Source organism: Anolis sagrei, chromosome 2 (genome assembly GCF_037176765.1).
Source record: "Anolis sagrei isolate rAnoSag1 chromosome 2, rAnoSag1.mat, whole genome shotgun sequence".
Taxonomy (NCBI): Eukaryota; Metazoa; Chordata; class Lepidosauria; order Squamata; family Dactyloidae; genus Anolis; species Anolis sagrei.
Genome location: NC_090022.1, coordinates 97,502,062 through 97,521,246, shown reverse-complemented (window position 1 = coordinate 97,521,246; position 19,185 = coordinate 97,502,062). Strand labels below are relative to the sequence as shown.

At 38.9% G+C, this 19,185-nt stretch overlaps 1 protein-coding gene across 2 annotated transcripts; it reads left to right on the top strand.

Moving 5' to 3' along the window:
• The first annotated feature begins 8,774 nt into the window (after nt 1–8,774).
• On the top strand, nt 8,775–17,375 carry GRXCR2 (glutaredoxin and cysteine rich domain containing 2). Of its 2 annotated transcripts, XM_060765168.2 has the most exons (5): nt 8,775–8,945; nt 9,527–10,060; nt 12,396–12,623; nt 13,577–13,633; nt 15,949–17,375. In XM_060765168.2, exons 2-5 carry the CDS (start codon nt 9,719–9,721, stop codon nt 16,126–16,128), a joined length of 807 nt encoding a protein of 268 aa, XP_060621151.2. In that variant the 5' UTR covers nt 8,775–8,945; nt 9,527–9,718; the 3' UTR covers nt 16,129–17,375. The 2 variants fall into 2 exon arrangements, with proteins under 2 accessions (XP_060621151.2, XP_060621152.2); XM_060765169.2 differs by lacking the exon at nt 8,775–8,945 and having other exon boundaries at nt 9,317–10,060.
• The last annotated feature ends 1,810 nt before the right edge of the window (nt 17,376–19,185 follow it).

Genomic DNA, 19,185 nt, shown 5'->3' with positions numbered 1-19,185 from the left:
ATTCATTTTACTTTAATCAACAATATGAGATCTGCACTGTTAGGAAGTCTCCCAAACTTGTAGGAATTGCTACTTTGGGGGAATCTGTTTCAGATTAATAAATATTGAAACACTTGAGAAAATGGTGATCATTAATTTCTCTGATAACTCTTCTGAAACTAAACACTCATCTGCTGACCTTTGATTGTCCTTCTTTAGCTATCTTGCATTCCCTCATTATTTTCAAGGTTAGGTGCTCCCTCTTTTGTAACGATACAAGTTGTAAATCTTTTTTTCATCTTTTCTCCTTCAATGCTAGTTTAATTTTGCCATATAAGTGTGGGAGGAATACAAAAACTCCTTTCTTCCCCCTTTTGATTTCTTTGTCATTATGGTTTTTACAAAATGGTTTATTATCAGGCTTCAAATTCTTCTCATGGGCATAGAAAATATTTTATGCACCAAAGAACATAGGAGGCAACTTGCTTTTGTTGTTGCTGTTCAAGGAGCTTCCAGCAGGCTTCTCCACAGGGAATCCACCACAAGGTTCCAGCAACTGGGTTGCTGGAGAACTCTAACTGAACAGAAATAGTACTAATTGCAGTGTGATAAACAGCCTTGTTTCTTAAATCAGGCAAACTGATAGATTATTTCAGTTGCATTTTTCCCCCTTGGTCAGTATAGTGTAGTGGTTGGAGTGTTGGACAACATCTCAGGGTTACCAGGACATGTTGAGGCATGTAAACCCAGTGGATAACCTTGGGAAAGTAACATTCTCTCAACCTTATAGGAAAGCAAAGATAAACCACTTCTGAATAAGTCTGGACAAGAAAACCCCATAACCGATTTGTCTTAGAATTGCCATAAGTCAGAAATGACTTGCCATTAAGAATACTATTAGCACCACGATTGCTGTCATAAATGTGGACATCACAGTAAATTAAATAGTTCTGAGGTGCATGAGTTGGAAATAGCAGCCCCCCAAGCCTTTCACTGTTTGTTTGTAAAAGTGCATAATTGTTAACCTATATTGTTTGTACATGTTGGTTTCCAGTTTGACTGTACCTTTTTGCTGTCGGAGTGGTTTCAGACACAGGTCTCCATTTTTGTTATACAGTACACTCTTAGACCTCAATGGAGGTGAATGCAGTTTGCCTCTTTTTAGACTTCAGTGAGTACAGTTATACTGTTTGAACTATATCTATATGCTTAAAGACACTGGACTATGGACTAGTGTGTTGAATATATACAAGAAGTTTGTTAATAAATCTGAAATATTTTTAAAGAAGACTACTTTGTTTTGACTCTTGGGTGCATATGTTAAACAAGAGGTTTTTAAGGGAGAGTAGATGGGCAACTTCAAAGAAACTACCATCCTCTGTTAATCCAATGTATTTTTGTAGTACCATGTCTTTATCCTTGGCAGTTTAGAGACATTGTTGTGAAGACTTAGCTCTGCCTTTTCCTCTCCTCTGCTTCAGTTCCTCCTGTTTTCCCAACAGTGTGGATACCTTCCTTTCTATTAGTTTTGGGTGGGGCATAAATACCCCCTAGAGGCCAGCCTTGATTGGTTTATTCCGGCCTTAGTTGGTCTATTCCATTTGCCTGTATAGAGCTCCTTTGCTGGATTTCTCCTTTTTCTGCAGCAGAGCTACAGAACAGAGGCTTGAGTATTGTCTGGTCACTCTAGGCCCAAGCAATTAAAAAAAGGCATCCTTAGCACCTGCAGTCAGCATTATTCTTATACCATCAGTCCCTTTATTCATCTTGTTTTCAGTAAACTTATTTGGTTATCTTTTCACCTTGCCTAAAGTGCCTCTGTGTGTTAAGGATCTCAATCTTATCAGAAGGTATACAGATAGCCCCTGAGTAAAGCCAGACACTATAGCTTTCCACAAAGGTTGAGCGTGCCATCACAATGGCTCTTCAGTTTAACAGCTGAGTTACCTGTGTGCCTTTACATGAATGCCTATGAATATTACTTGTTGAAAGAGTTGACTTCTAACAAGGTCATGCTTTTCTTGACTAGTGGTTTTTCAAAAGATGGTCTCCACATGTTCAAGAAGATTCACATTTGCCGAACATGATATGACATCATTTTTACCTTTTCAATAATGTTATGGTGCGGTTATTTCCAATAGGTTATGTAATTTCCAATAGCATTCAAATCAAATATCAGAAAAAGGGAAGGAGAAAACAGAAAAGTAAGTAGAGACAGGAGTAAGCAGAGCAATAATACATGAATGTTTAAATTTGTGGGTGTTGGTGTGGTGTAAAGTTTTAATTTTGAGCAATGAATCTGGAAATCAGAGGTTGAATCTGTGCTAAGCCATGGAAATCCTCTGGGTGCCCTAGGGGAGGTCACACTTTCTCAGCCTCAAATGACGACAAAGGCAAACCTCTTTCAAACAAATCTTGTAAAACATCAGATGATAGGTTTGCCTTAGGGTCTCTATAAGTCAGAAACAATTTCAAAGCATGTAACAACAACATAGTATACTAGTCAATTCAGTTGCTTCTCTTCAAACTGCACTAAACAGTGTCTCAGCATAACACTTACGATAGCATTATATATTATTCTATAATATCTTGACATTCTGTGCAACTCACCTAATTCTATTCCATTTTAATCTCAAATGTGGATTGCCTTTTATCCACCAAAGAGTAGGTGCTTTCTGTTCTTGCCTTTCAAAGAGCTTCCAGCTTTCTGTGAGAGGGGAATGTGGATTATAAATAAAGTTAACAACATTTAAAACATTTTACTGTAATCTGGCCTTAAACATTGCTCTTTGCTTGTAGGTGCTTTCAAATTGTCTGTTGATATATGGCAGCCTGTGCATTTCATAGAATTTTCTTAGGCAAGGAATCCCCAGAGGTGGTTTTGCCAGTTCCTTTTTTCTGAAAAATAACCCAGGGCATCCAGTATTTATTGCTGGTCTACAATCCATGTGCAAAACAAGGACTGACCTTGCTTAACTTCTAAGATCTGACAGGATCCAGTGCTTTTTGGGTATTTAAGTTAGGCTTAAACATTAATCTCCCTATTTTGTTATTGACCAGTTCAGGAAGCAGAACATGAGTAGCAGGGGGCTGTCCAGTACCAGAACTAGAACTTGGACAAATTACTTTTTGGCTTACAACTCCCAAAGTTCCTAAGCAAACTAATGAAAATAATACCACAATTCCTAAAATTGCATAGAGGACAGGAAGTAAATACGAAAAATGATATCCTGTTCTGCTCGTCTAACTATTGTGGCTGTGGTGATTTGAACAACATTGCACAATTCATCACAATGTTTACTGCACAGTTCCTCCTACTAGCCTTTCCATCAAAGTGAAATATAAAAGGCAAATTGTTTCCCTCCAGTCCTCATAATGTGAATCTACTCTCTTGGAAGTAGGAAAAGATGTGAAAATGGGTCTCCTGTCTATGTTTTGCTTTTACCAGTTCTTAGTATATGTGAAATTGTCCTTAGAGAACCAGTCTACTTAAGAATTAGCTGAAAATGCGGAGATATGGGGATCCTTCTCACATACAGGGCCCCCCGGTGGCGCAGTGGATTAAAGCACTGAGCTGCTGAGCTTGTTGATCGAAAGGTCGCAGGTTCAATTCCGTGGAGCGGCGTGAGCTTCCGCTGTCAGTCCTAGCTTCTGCCAACCTAGCAGTTCGAAAACATGCAAATGTGAGTAGATCAATAGGTACCACTCTGGCGGAAAGGTAACGGCGCTCCATGCAGTCATGCCGGCCACATGACCTTGGAGGTGTCTACGCACAACGCCGGCTCTTCGGCTTAGAAATGGAGATGAGCACCAACCCCCAGAGTCAGACATGACTGGACTTAATGTCAGGGGACTACCTTTACCTCTCACATACAACATGAGAATTGTCTATCCACCAGGAAACCAGGAGAAGCAGAGCAATTCCAAGACTTCAGCTATGTCCCAAGATTATGCAACTTTATACACCGAAAGTGGATATAGCCAAAGAGTAATTTTTGCTTCTTTCTGGCCCTGAGCAGCCTGTTCCCATGTTCCAGCCCCCACTCAAAGGAAAATATGCCATTGCCAGTTGTGACAATGGAATTGGTAGCTTTTGGTTTTCCACCATCTAAGGGAGGGAGAGAAGTGGCAGCAGTAGCTCATTTTTTAGGGGTCCTGGAAACAGAGGTGACGTAAGAAGAGTGACTGAGGAGATGACCATCCCTTCCAAGCAACTTATCTCCCAGGAAGGCCTTTTAGAAAGAGTTGGCAGTGGTGCATACTGGGCCATGGTCGTTCAGAGTTAGTGCCAAGCAGTGGAATGTTTTAGTAGTAAGTGTAAGCTACTGCATGGTGCGTTAACTTCTCTTGCAGGTCATAAGCAAACTGTAACCAATCAACAAATGCCAAGGCAGGTGGCAAAAAACCCATCAGACAGAGGCATGCTGTTAGTTAGAAGCTTTAAAAAGATTTGTAAATGGATAAGCAGTATGCTTCCTTTGCGAATGATTGCCAAGCACACCTTTCTATGCATACTGGGAATAAAGGCTTCATTTTTTATCCTCTACCTTTGGCTACAGCACACAGGGCATACATCCACTGTTCTTTTGGGGGACAACATCACTAGAACATTATGTTGTTGTTTTTGTTGTTATTGTTGATGATGATTGCAATGATCCCTGTAGAAGTATAGGGAGAATCTTCACCATGGCATGCTGGGCAATTTTAATCCCAGTAAAGACTTTTCTTGATTACAGAAAATAACTGGAAATCATTATCTGTTTACTTCTTTAAAAAAATAAAAACCCTAAAGTGGCACAGGGAGGGGAGGGCAAAATATGGTCAAAATGGGCTAATAATGACAAAAGACATTGGAGGCAAAAACAAAACAACCCCCCCCCCCCAAATCCCCTCCAACACTTTTTTATTTTTTTAAAAAATGCCAGTAGGATCTTGCCCACCACCATGCTATGCAATAACAGTAAATTGTGTGCAAGCAAAATTGTACTTGTAGAAATGGAAAAAAATCCATTTTGGCCATTGGCAAGATTCTGTTTGTGGTTGACAGAAGATATCAAGTCACAAATACATATCTGTATATTGTTTCCATAAACAAAGCTTTGAAAAGAAGAGTAACTGTATTAGTAATACATTAATCCCATTTATTAAAATCAACTGAAAGTAAAGAAATGCTTTTTTGCAACAGTCTATTCAATGTAATTTACAAATAAGAAAATGCACCAATTTTTAACCTAATTGTGCCTTTGCCAAAGCAATGGCAAAGCAGAACTGTGGAAAGCCATTATAGAACTTCCAATATCCACAGGAAGCACAACCATTGCTCATTTTAATGCTGGATGAAGTAGATGATGAACACATTAATTAGTCAACGATGAATGCATTGGTTAGTCAGTGACATAGTATAAATGTAAATTTTCAGCTTTGAAAAGACATTTACTCCTGAGTGCAGTATTATAAACAAACTTCTTTAAACAATACTCTAAGTAAGTGACTTTTCACTATTTTCTTGGAAGACCCACTCTTTCATCCTCAGAGCATGGCACAGGCGTGCACACACATTAACCCTCTCCAAAATACAAGTCTTAATTCAATTGCTTCCTTCCTATATGGTGGATGTTTTGATTGTGGTCCTCAGGGCTGTACTTTTTGCCTCATGGTAGTCCTCATACTGGGCTTTTTTTTCAAGATGTCAATTTGTCTGTCACTATAGGGGCCATGGCTTCTCAAAGGGAGAGCGAATCACCTCTCAACAAAGGATTCCCCCAGGCAGTAAGAAGCCACACCTTGAAAACTGCTAGGTCATTTGCTTTGTTTATCAAGGTGGCCAATTGCAACATCCATACTTGCCTCACCTAGACAAGAGTTCTTTCTCCCACCCTGGACATTCCACAGATATATAAACCTCATTTTTCTAGTTTCCAATAGACCTCACAACCTCTGAAGGTGCCTGCCATAGATGCCGGTGAAACATCAGGAGAGAATGCTTCTGGAACATGGCCATATAGCCTGAAAAACTTACAACATAGATTGTCTCCCTGTTAATGCTATAGCAACTTTCCATTTGTCATGTCTTCCTTTGAGGTAGTCTTTCTATCTATATACTTCCCTCTGATGGGAGCACCAAGTGCTGCACATATCTATTCACTTTTTGGAATCCTCCCCCCCCCCCCCCCCCTCAAGAAGTGTTTTTAAAATCATGGCAGTATTTTTTTTGTTGTATCACAACAGGTAAGTGTCTCAAATTTGTTCCAAATTCATCAATCCATGTAGAAGCCTTTGAGTTACAAATATACATACATATTTTTACTTTTATATATCTGCCTTTTCCTCCCATTGCTTTTCCCCATTTAGCTGCTCCAGAAGGACCCAAACATCCAAAGTAGATTTTGAGAGCAAGTAAGGAGGGGAACATCATGCCACCAATTTTAGCCATACCATCAGTAGCAGGAATTAGCTGCATATCACCATTTGCTATTGCTATTGAAAAATCCCAAAATGTAATCTACTGAAATGCCACAACATTTGTATTAATTGTGTATCTGACCTGACAATCAGGTGACAAAATTGTCAAGAAATTGGCATTTAAATTTCCCCTGCCCCGTTCCATAGTCAGTTTATTCTGGGCAATCAGCAGAAATCCAATATACTGCACAGCAAATACAGTACTGAGATGAAGTAATGAGCTTTTAGCTAAACTCATTATTTTCAAGTTATTCATTGCAATAACTTTTTGAACAAATGTCATTTAAACCCCTTCTCCTAAAGTATCAGAACAACTAGCCTATACTTTTGACTGGTGCTCTTGCACAATCTTTTGACACCCCCCCCCCCCAAAAAAAAAGAGAGAGAAAAGAATGGAGTAACAGACAGTAAAAGCTGACAGGATATCAACATGAGTGTGTTTACTTAGAATTAAGTCCCTTTGCACAGTAATGCTTCATGATTTGTTTCCATGTGATTTTAGAGGACAGACAAATGGCAGTAGCAACTCCCTTTCTTTTATTAATGAGCATTGTTTCCTTAAACATCTAGAACTGTTTGAGGAAAGTTAGCCTGCTTTCCACAGTGAGTTTAGGTGTTTATGTTCCTGTTGAGTATTTGCTTTGTTTATTGCCATTGGTCTGGTCACTATGTTGTTCTTTTCTTATGTATTTTTGTGTTTTCAAAACGTGACATTGTTTATAACAGTAGTTCCCAACTTTTGGTCCCACAAGTGTTTTGGTCTTCAGGTCCCAGAATTTCTAACATTTGCCCAATTGGGCTAGGATTTCAGGGGACATTCAAACACCTGGAAGAGCAAAGGTTGGGAACCACTGCCCTAAACGGATAAAACATTCTTCTGAAAACAAAAAGGTATGGTTGGAATCATACTCCCAAAGACAAGGAAATTTGGACTACAGATTACTAACCTATGATAACCCAAAACATGGATATATTGGTGGACCTTTTCATATTTTAACATCACTCCAACCAAATAAAAGAACTCTGATCTTTGATTCTAAGGTAACTCTGGAATTTAGGTTGTGAGACTTCACCTACTCCCACCCACTACCCCCAGCAAGGATCACATATTGACACACATAAATGAAGGTAATTGCCATGCTCCCCAAATTTCTTACAATGCAGAGAATGAGACAGTCTTGATAATCATAAATACCTAGAATTCTTATATTTCCAGTGTTTGCAGTCTCTTGGGAACTTCAATTGCCATTTTTCTTTGTATTCCTAAATGGTCTTCCTAAATATTCAGATGAAGTTTTATTGTGATTCTTCAAATGTAGGGACTGAATTTAAATGTCAACAAGTGTGTGTGTCATTGAGGCAAACAATGTTCACATTTTGCCCACCCTGACAGGTATACCCCTAATTTGTGTATATGCTAGTATTGTTCCACTAGAGTTCACAGTTGTGCAAGTGAATGTACAATGAATGCCAAGGCTTTGAGCCCATGTACAACAATGTAATAATTCTTCACTACCAAGTCATAACAATTGGCTCAATAGGATCTGCACGTAAATGACTACTGAAAATTATGCTAGTTCAATTTTTGTGCTAACCCGATTCCCCCAATAGACCCCCAAACAAGGTCTCTGTTTCTACCAGAATTTACAAGAAGTATACTTGAATACCAGATATTAATGACTACAACAACTTGGTGCTTCTGTATCATATACAGAATGTATACTTACATTCTGAGTGTGACAATATTTTATTTAGTACAAAATTCACTAGTATTGCTGAATGTGTCACTGGGCTTTTAAAAGAGGAATTTTAGATGAGAAGGGTAACCATTTATGTTACAAGCAGGAAGGACAAAGAGTACGACAAAAAATTTCACATCTAACATTACATTTTTATCTTCAAGTAATATATTGTTTACAAGCGAAACCCTGTACATTTGTCTAATTTTGGATTAAGCCCACAAATGGTCTTTCTCCCAAGTGCAGAATACTTGGATTGGACTAGAAAAGATGTTTTATTGTGAGGAGTACTGCATTGCAAATCTACTGTCAAAGCCTTTGTTTCACTGAAATTCTTCCACAGCACTAGGAATGATGGCATGTAGGGTAGCTGTAACAATTATGCTGTATTGTTTACTAAGAGTAGAATTAAATGCACAAGAGGGTTACATCAATGGCCCCTTGTTCTGAGTTAGCAGTGTGGAGGCTGTGGTCTGAGATTTTTTGCTCTCTGGGGTATGGCTCCAACCTATGTTTTGTCTTAAGTTGAAAGTTTTTGTTCTCTTTGAGAAATAATTGCAATGATTAGTCTGGATATTATTGTTAGTTTCAACTTGGATGGTCTTAGCAATCTTTGCATGTCTTGCTGATACTAGGTAATTGAGAGCTTGCTTGTCTGCAGGCACACCCACTCTCTTCCTGTATCATGCTAACATATAACTGCTTGCTTTTCCTTCTTCTCTCTCTCCTCCCTTAGATCACTTATTTGACTATGATCAAGTATTAGTAAGTACAGCTACTTTATATGTTTTCCAAAGAAGACTAATCATATTCCTTTTCTCTGCTGGACTCTTGGTGTGGGTGGGGACATTTTACTGGTTATTGTTCATCTTTTGCCTATTTTATTACTCAGCTTGGGAGATACAGTACTATTTTCACATTTCACAACAACGTAAACCTCAGTCTTTGGGATTTGACATGTTGATTTACATATCAATAATTAATTATTGAATGGGTCTCCTATAATTGGGACTAATTAATAGGATTCAAGTTATCATCTTTTGCTATCTTTTGTGATAAAATAAATTATTTAGCTCAGTGCTGATACATTGTTTAATACTCTGTTACTTGTTCTTTTAATTTATTTCAGATGAGATGACGCAATGCAATAGCTAAATAATGTGTGGATACTGTCTGCTTGAAATGATATTTCCTGTTACTAAGAAATTGGTGCAAATATGCACATACATCTATTTGCCACTAGCTGTCAAATGCTTTACATATTGTTCCTTAAAACACAGAACACTGCAACATATGATAAACCAATTGATTCATCTAAACACATTTATTCTTATACTTCATTACAGCATATGTTTTTCCCTTTCTGGGGTCCCATCAATGTTTAATGTCAAGGTGTCCCTTTATACTGTAATGTGAGAGGAGTGAACAAAACCTTTGAATTATACATTGCCTACCTGACTGGGAGCAGGTTCTTGTCTACGCCCAACACTGTCCTTGCTGAATTAATTTCTGGGAAGCAGCATCCAAAACTTGGATCCATGGATGACTTTCAGAAGAAACTGAATCAGAGGCATGATGCAAGATCTCGAAAAGTCAGATTCAAAATCTCCTCGGCATACAGTGGTCGTGTCTTAAAGCAGGTCTATGAAGATGGGCAGGAACTCGAGATCCCGCAGGTGGAATATCCTCATAGTTTTCGACACTGGAACTTTGAACCGAGAAGCCATTTCTTTGGGATTGGTGAAGCCTCAGAAACCAGTTTTTATCCATCAACTAAACTGAATACACAGAGAATAAGTGTATTCAGAGAGGGGAATAAATACACCCTCACAAGTAGCCCTTCCCTCCTGAATGATGACCAGCCGGATGACAGTCATATGGTAGGTCATATTTCTTCTTTGTTTTGCTGATTCTAAAAAATAAAAGGGGGGGGGGTAGTGGTGGAGGATTTGAGTTAAGTGAATATTAGCAGTTGCAATTCACTAAGGCAGTTATGAATGCATAACCTGTATTTCTGTAATCATGACTGGTTCATATGTTCATATTCATGACCCCTATATATACACTAGTTTAGGGAATATCTAAAGATTCTAAAAGTTCCTCAGTCCTCACTGACTAGGCAGTAGCTACTTTGAGCAACAGGGGTCTGCTCTGCTGTTGATTAGAAAGCAACTGGCTATCATTTACACCCCTCCTCCTGTGAATGATCTCCAGTGCAAAGGAGGATTGAGAAAGAGACCCTGCTTCTGACTGTCGACCCAGAGATCACTCACTGGAGGAAGGGTGTAAATGTTAGTCAGCTGCTTCCCAGTAGATGGAGAACAGACCACTGGGTACTGTTCCATTATTTGAGCAGAGGCCAAAAGTGGGCGCTAGACCGAGAAGGTAGTCCATTTTATTGGGGGAGGTGAGGTGAAGGAGGAAAACCATTTCCCACATTTTCATTGCTCATTTCCCCTTCCCACTTCCTATTTCATACAAGAGGTTTGTTTTCACAATGGCGAAATGGGTGGGGTGAATAATAGGGGGAAATGGTTTAACTCCTTCAACTCCCCCCCCCCCCCCCATAAAATGGACCATTCTTCCATGTCCAGGACCCCTTTTGGCCTCCACCCGGATAATATAACAGTACCAATCACTGTTGTTGCTACCTCATAAGTGAGGACATGTGGGTAGGTAAATGTTCTGGGGTATTCAATGTGTAAACTATAAATGAGTTTTTTAAAAAATAAACAGGGAAGAAAAAGCCAAGATTTAGGAAGCAATCTTCATTCAGTCTTCTTCCTAACTTTGAAAACTTAACCCAACAGAATATAGTCTAGTGTTCATCTCTAGAATTAATGCCGTTTGACATTACTTTTAATTGCCATGGCTCAAAGCTTATGGAATCATTGTAGTTTAATGGGACACCTACACGGTGGCAGAGAAGGCTATAGAGACTATATAAAAGTATAATTCTCATCATTATTCCACAGTATTGAACCATAGCAGTTCAAGGGTTGTCAAAGAACTATCCTACGTCATAGAAAATTCTTCAGTTCTCCAGTACTGTTACTTGAGAAACGCAAAAAAATATATGCAATACCATGTTTATCTTCTTTCTACAACACAGGCTTGACCTCATCATAATTTACATTAGGTTTGTGGAAAATCTGAGCCTTCTTGATGTCCTTGGACTGCAAAGTCTCAATGGCCCTCGCCATCTTATCCTGTAGTAAGGGATGACGAGAGTTGAAGTCCAAAAACATCTGGAGGGCCTTAAGTTATCCAGCTCTTATTTGCATACCTAGAAACTGGTATACATTCCAAAAAGAATGGAAATTAGTGATCCTTTGAGATGGATATATATATTGAATTATATGTAAAAAGAATTGAATTATATGTAAAAATAATCAATCAAACAAACTTTATTTATATCCCACCCCACCTCCTTATGGGGACTCAGGATGGCTTACAACATAAAAGGCAAACATTCAATGCCAGAAAAATAAACAATAAATGAAACAATACAGATAAATAGTATAAAACATTGAATTGTAAAAAAAAACACAACAAAGCACAATAAAAGACAAAAACAGAGTTAAAATAATACCATATTTAAAGTCAAATTTAGAGTTTATTTATAAAAAAAGACTGTAGAGGTAGTATATTAATTGAAAGTAACATTTCACTTGTGTTTATTTAACTTAGTGTTACAGGTGTAGTATTCAGTGTTTCAATGTATTCTACTTTAACCTTTCGACTTTTGTTAGTTGTGGAAACATGTATACTTGTTACTTTCTCTTTCTTTACAGTCTGATTGTTGAATTCTGGGGTTTATAGTTTTGTGAGGGAGAATTTTAAAGGCCCTTAGCTAAACTGCACTTTATAGTGTCATAATCTCCTATAACAATTTGCTTTACTTGAGCCTACAGGAAGTTCAAAATCTGCCCCTTTCTCCTGTCTTCTCTTGAGTTAACTGAGTGAAAAATATTTCTGCATTTTATACTCAGCATCAGAGGAAAAGTGGAAGGTGGAGAGAGAAACTGGAACATTTTAAAAACAGCTAAAAAGTAGAATGACAGAGGATGCATCATTATAGGCAGCCCCAAGTTACAAACATCCAATTTACAAATGACTCAAGCTTGTCAGAACTGAGCACTGTATGGAGTTTGCTAAGACAGTCAAAGGCCTTTTGACCATTTTAAAACTCATATGTATCCAATGTTATATCAGCCTCCCCCCATTTTAGATTTTGGAAAAATCATCATCTACACCAGCAATCTGAAAATCATTCGAACACCAATGACTAAGAAAGAGTTGGTGAGAAAAATCATGCATGATGAAGGTATTGATGACTACTCTTTCATGTATCGTGAAGAAGGAAGAGGAAATAGTAGCAACCAAACCGAAAGGAATGTGAAGGACACTGAAAATGATCTTGACCACAATCAGCACAAGCAGGTAAAGCAAGATCCTTCCTTTTCTGTTTTCCAGCATCACCCTAGATGTGGCCAGAACCTCAATTGTTATTGCATAACTGTTCCCTCTAGCAGAGAACCTGGCTGGCTTAGTCTATAGGACCTTGTCAGATAGGCAGTGGATGGTGGTGCCATTCTTAATGGTGAGGCAGGGAAGCGGTTGTTTCACCTCACCTCATTTCACTCTGTTTCGCTGGCCGGCAATCACATAGATAGAAGCAAGGTGCACATAAAATGTGCGCAACTTCCCTCTACCATCCAGGCAACACAGGAGGCTTCCCATGTTGCCAGTTCCAGGCCTAGGTGGCAGGGGGAAGCTGTGTGCACTGCACTTCCATCCATGTGATTGCCGGCTAGCAGAGTGAAATGAGGCAAAGCAAAACAAGTCTCCATGCCTTGCCCTTAAGAGCAGCACCGCTGTCAACTGTCTCTGGTCATCTGATGAGGTTCTAAATAAAACTCAAAGCAGGAAGATCTCAAAAGCAAAGAAGTAGCAATTGCTACATGATGTAAATCCCTATGTTTGTGGGACTAGTAGCCACTAGCCATAGTTTCATTTATTCTTGTCTGGCAAAAATATGTGACCTCTAGGCATTTTCTAGGTCCACCAGCACAACTCTACAGTACTCTTGAGCCAAAAATTCTTTTTTTTCAACAGTGTTCACTATTATCTGCAGTTTTGCAAATCTATGCAAAGTCCTAGAATATATTGGATGCTGTATTGTATTTGAGAGAATCCTTCATAGGCAAAAGTAAAGTAAGTTAAAATAAATGTGTAGACTAAAAGAAAAGAGAATTTTTAAAGCATTTTCTCAGATAGCCTAATAAGGGCTTTTGAAATTCAGGGTTTATGGAATGTTAATGGCAGTTTACTTGATACTATAAAGAAAGACATTTTAATTGACTTACCCCTTTGTCTGAAAATCAACCTTACAGATTTGCACCATCAAAATCGGAAAAGGCATAGATGACAGCTCAGAATGCATCAATGAGGTCTGTATCTCTATGACTTAAGTGACACAGGTTAGGAAAACCTCTACCCACATGAGGGGAACTTCCTGGTTCATGTGCTATGCAACTACAAACACGTGTATATAGGTAAAGCACCAAAGATTAACTAGTGCTGAGGCCTAATTATGGTACCCTAAGCCACATTTTTCCAAGGAGAAGCATTGCATAGGCAGCTCTGGCACTATGAGTCCCTGTAACACACAGATGGTGAGGTAACTGGTTGTTTTCGGTCCTTGTTGTAGTCATTCATTCTGTTCCTTATTTTCAAGAAAAGAATACAGGTAGGGACAATGTGTTTAAAAGCAAGCAACACACAAGAAATATTAATGTTCTTCTTCCCTGCTTAATTACACACATGTTCCTATCCCATTTTTTTTGCAGCACATCTGCAACATGGATCCTGCTCATTGAGAAGCACACCATGTATGCCCTTGGCTTTGCCTCTTGCATACAGCAATGACAGGGAACTGCCATATGATATTGATTTGCATCTTCCACTATCCCAAGCCAGCACAGCCAATGGCGAATTATGCAGGGGAGGTGCTGTCCAATAACATGTGAAAGGACAGCAGCAGCCATTGAGAAGTGTTCTGTTATGGACAATTCCCTCTTTTCCCCAAACCACATGCCACAACAAAAAATATGAGAAACTAAAAAGAAAATTTTTGACCCAATTTCTGCTTTTATTTTTTTTGGTACTACTACATACTCTCCAGGGTACTACTACATACTCTCTGGGGTGCAGTTCTATGACTGCACCCCAGAAATGGAATGCTGTGCTCCAAGAAATGCCAGTTGTTTCTTTTTTAGCTTTTCATATCCATAGGAAAAAGGTTCCATTTGTTGGGTACGATGTGGATAGCAGAAAAGACTGATGAAGGTTGGGAATAGTTTGCGGATGTGTGTGGGCTGCACTAATCACATGCACATACATTGCTGGTATATTATCTATATTTTCACAGATAAACAATTAATCTCAGGGTCAGAAGCATAAAAGGTGGATAAGGGCCTCCCTTTCTGCCAGCTTGTGGTAAACCAATCATTCCTATCTGTCTTGGCTGCCTATGATGGCAATGTATGAAGTCTGAAGGAAGTGTCAGTTGCAGCCACAAATCATTTTTTTAAATGCTATCTCCTTTTAGTAGCCTAATTAAGGTGGCTATGTGAAACTGCTTTGCCCAAGTGGCACAGTGCAAAATTGCCTGGGTGTGCCCTTTAGGTAACGCTGGAGCAACAGCACAGTGTCAGCTATAGTTGTTCTCATAACTACCATCTCCCTTTATGCAGATGGAGAGATGCCTTTAGTATGATCACACTGGTTGATGGGGAACAATGGGTGATCAAAGCTCATTGTAAATTCACAAGTCAAGCTCACCTAAGAGAGTTGAAGCTAATGTGCCTAGAATGCATACTACAGTGGGCAGCTAAATGGGAATATTTTGGATTTAGCTGGCAGAGAACCGATTAGGGATTTGAAAGAAAAAGAGTGGAGGTGGACTTTGATTAAACTCCTGCTTGTGCCTTTGTTTCTTGACCACATCTCTAGTACAAATGTACAAGTGTCAATAATAGACAATTGCAAACATATTGCAAAAGCCTCTGTTACCCTGACTTCTAAAGATAGCATTCCTGTGGATAACATCGTAGAGTTAAGGACATTCCCATCCCTTGGGGGAAAAGTACATGTCCAAGTGCAGATGCTCCTCAAATATTGTCACAGGCTTAAATCAGTCAGGATTATGTGGCTCTGGATTATTTTGTAATGTGGTAGACTTTATTGCACACATGCAGAGATAGGTCCTGTTCAGATGGAGTACAATTAGAGCTGGACCAAGACATTTTGCTGCCAATGGTAAATGGTATAATAGTCCACTCTCTGTTCTATGTACTGCAGCCAAGTTGGTAGATGAGTCTTATTTCTACACTGGAAAAAGGATGATATCTTTTCTTCTGTACACTTCAAGGCAACAGGCAAAGTTGAGGGGTCTAGACTAGGCTCTGTGATGTACATATGGTAATTCTCTTCTTGAGCAAAATGGAATGGTCAGGGGCATGAGAAGGAGTGGCTACAGACCTGCATTTCTCTGGGCCTCTGCTACATGCTGTGCCTAATTGTAGGACTGGTTACAAACAGAACAATATTAGCATATCACATCAGCACAGGAGAACTCTGCCTCTGCTTTAGACAGACATGCAGTTTCCACTATATTTACCTTATAAGGTGCATTTACTTTGGCTATAGCATTGTGCAAATTACTATTAAGGAAACTTTCTTTAATCACCCCATTTTGTTTCAGGAAGCAGAGGATGAGAACAGTTGCTCCCAGTGCAAGGGATCGGGCTCTGCACCCTGCTCTGTGTGCCACGGAAGCAAGTTTTCAATGTTGGCTAACAGATTTAAAGAATCCTACAGAGCTCTGCGATGTCCCGCTTGCAATGAAAATGGCCGGCAACCCTGCCAGATGTGTGCTCACTGATTTGACTCTTTTGGTTTTGTGTAGGAAAAGCATTTCCCAGATTTTGTACATTTACTATGATGCTGTATATTAAGACTACATTTTAACAGAGTTTATAAAGGTTACATACATTTTGGACTATAGTGGCTGGAGACTATGTGAGTTGTCCAAAAAATAACTCTTCTAAGCTCTGATTCATAGATCTGGTGGTGGATTTTATTTAAAGTGGTAGCAAATTTAAAATTGCATGAGTCTTTCTTTGCATGAATGGTGTAATTAACATTTTGACAAATTTGGGCCATAATCCAAGTCTCACTAATGGTAGTGGGTACAATGTAAGCATCGGTTTCCGGGAGACATCAATAATTTTTTTAAATTGTGGTTCACTTTGATTGAAACATATTTCTATTTTTCCCCCAACTCTTCTCCCAGTGCAGCTCCTAAGGTGTCTTACAAGGTTAAAATAAAATCCTACTAAAATACAGGTTATAAAATGAAATAATAATGTAAAATAAATTAAATAAGCTGTCATATTATAATGACATGCGATGTTAAAAGAGTTCAATACCACAAAAAAGTAGGATATAGTACTGCTTCTCCTGAAAAGATCCTTTCACAGCTGCTTCCTGGCTCCAAATCTGTCTGAATAAAAAGACTTTTGCCTGACTTAGGTTTTGTTGTCCAGTGTTTCTTCTGTAAATTAGACTAGTTGATTTGTGCCAGTGAAGACGCAGTACTGAATACTTATTATGTATGCTACCATCAACACTCTGTAAGAAAGCAAATGAGAATGAAAAGGTTTTCCTTGTTGCAGAATTCAGATGTTTGCTTCCATGCTGTTTCTCTAGAGATTATTAAAACTGTGTACCAGTTGAGCAAATTTACTCAGACTTTGCACTTGTATCTCTTGAGATATAAGGATTGGAGGGCAGAAAGTAATTATCTCTAACATACCAATTCTGACATTGGTACAATACCAGAAGAAAGTGTTCCTCAGCCCGTATGAAATAAATGCTAAGATTCTGCATGATTACAATTTCAGTTGCCTTGCAAAACATTCTGTTTATATGTTAACATTCACAAGCATTTTCAATTTGCATACCATTTTGCAATTAGCTGAGCATGTATCCCTCCAGTGGTGCGTGCCTTTTTCTGCAGATTTGGCTCATTTCAAATTTACTGTTATTAGAGAACACTGTTTTCTTCTGTTGTATGATTCAGGGAGCATTCCCCAATGCTACACAATACTGCAGAGAAATGAGGGGAGGCTGGGAAATGAAAAACATCAGTGCAAATAAAAAGGGAAAAAAGAAGCAGAACACAAATATGTTTTATGGGTCTTATTCCGAGCGACACTGGCAGTGATGTTAATGGGGAAGATCTGCCTCTCTCAGGATTCAGTTGTTAACAAATGGGGCTCATGTTCTTCGTAATGAATCTCCTGTTGTCATTTCTAAACCATGAACTCTAATTAGTCTAGATGAAGTAGCGCTGAATATTTAGCATGCTACCAATTGCGGCAACAAAACTGTTCAAATAAGGCGGCAAAGGGAACACTTCTCCCAGAGCCTGTAGATTTAGTTTATTGTAACCCTGTTAATGTCAATGCTAGCTTTGCTTGCATATGAGCTTTGAGGCTCCTGATGAGCTAAGAGATTTCTCACTCATTTTATCTGCTGAGGTTGCAAATGTAACCGGTGTAATTTATGGCCAAGTGTGTACTTCAGGGTGAGAATATGTTAGGTTTCTCTGAAACAGTTGTATTAGTGCTTCTAAGGCCTGTCTAGATTCTTTAATGTCAGAATTCACCAGTGTGTGTTTCCCCTTGATATAAATACTGCTTTGAACATTGTCTAGTAGAAATAATTGTAGAAGTATGATCAGGGTGAGAAGGGGGAATGAAAAGCACTGCAAATGTTGACTCCTAGCTAAGAGCAACATCCTGATTGTGTGTTTCTATTGCTATGTGGAGAATTGTATCTTAACACAAGCCATTAGAGTCATAGAGTCATAGAGTTGGAAGAGACCTCATGGGTCATCCAGTCCAATCCCTTGCCAAGAAGCAGAAAAATTTCATTCAAAGCACCCCTGACAGATGACCATCCAGCCTCCAAATAAGGAGCCTCCACTACACTCTGGGGCAGAGAGTTCCACTGCTGAACAGTTACACTCAAAAGTTTATTTTTCTGTAGCATCTCACATATTGTGGACAATGCCACTTCCCCTGATATCTGTGAGATCAGGAATAACGGCAACTTATTAGGATGATGAGCATCACTATAGAACCTCTCCACACCAATGCAGCTGTGATAATTCATCACTCTTTGGTCCTGCCGCTGTACCTCCTGTTTAGAATGTATTGCCACCCTCCCCCATTTCCACTGTTGTATTAAAGCTTTTTAAAACAATTTTGTTACAAACAACTTTGAAATGCCAGTGAAAATTAATTTAAAAAGTTTAAAAATGTAAATGAATGAATCACTGTGAGGGGGAGTGGAGGAGAGGGGGAGAACAGGACAATGCCTCATTTGGTTGCCCCTATAGATATACCACTAAAGCAGGCTCTTTTGGATTTTTTTAAAAAAAATTGCTTTGTGTCTTACAAATTATATTTGACATTAGTGGTTTTTAAAGAGAGCTTGGAATGTATCTGATAGGTATGTTTTAGCTGTGGATTTCCTACAGAGCCAAGGGGTTGGAATCAATTATGTTTGCAGAATCGCCTTCAGAGTTCTATAACTTTGAGATGGAAATTCCATAGCATATTCTGAATGGATGTTGGAAAATACCATGTCTTCTTCAACCCTGGGTCTGTCTTTTACATAAGTAATTGTATATGTCTATGTGTATGTAGATATATACAATTAATTATGTAAAAGACAGACCCATGGTTGAAAGAGGAATGTCTATGTGTGCATGTGGACGGCTGAGCGAAGGAAGATAGATGCTTTTGAACGGTGGTGTTAGAGGAAAATTCTGGGAGTGCCTTGGACCGCAAGAAGATCCAACCAGTCCATACTCCAGGAAATAAAGCTCAACTGCTCACTGGAGGGAAGGATAGTAGGAAAAGATGAAGTC

Bases quoted from the DNA above. Each gene is read 5' to 3' on its own strand.
- GRXCR2 (XM_060765168.2), top strand. From the start codon at position 9,719: ATGGATGACTTTCAGAAGAAACTGAATCAGAGGCATGATGCAAGATCT. The intron at 10,061-12,395 runs GTAGGTCATATT...ATGTTATATCAG, and splicing joins AGCCGGATGACAGTCATATG to CCTCCCCCCATTTTAGATTT. The intron at 13,634-15,948 runs GTCTGTATCTCT...ATTTTGTTTCAG, and splicing joins GCTCAGAATGCATCAATGAG to GAAGCAGAGGATGAGAACAG.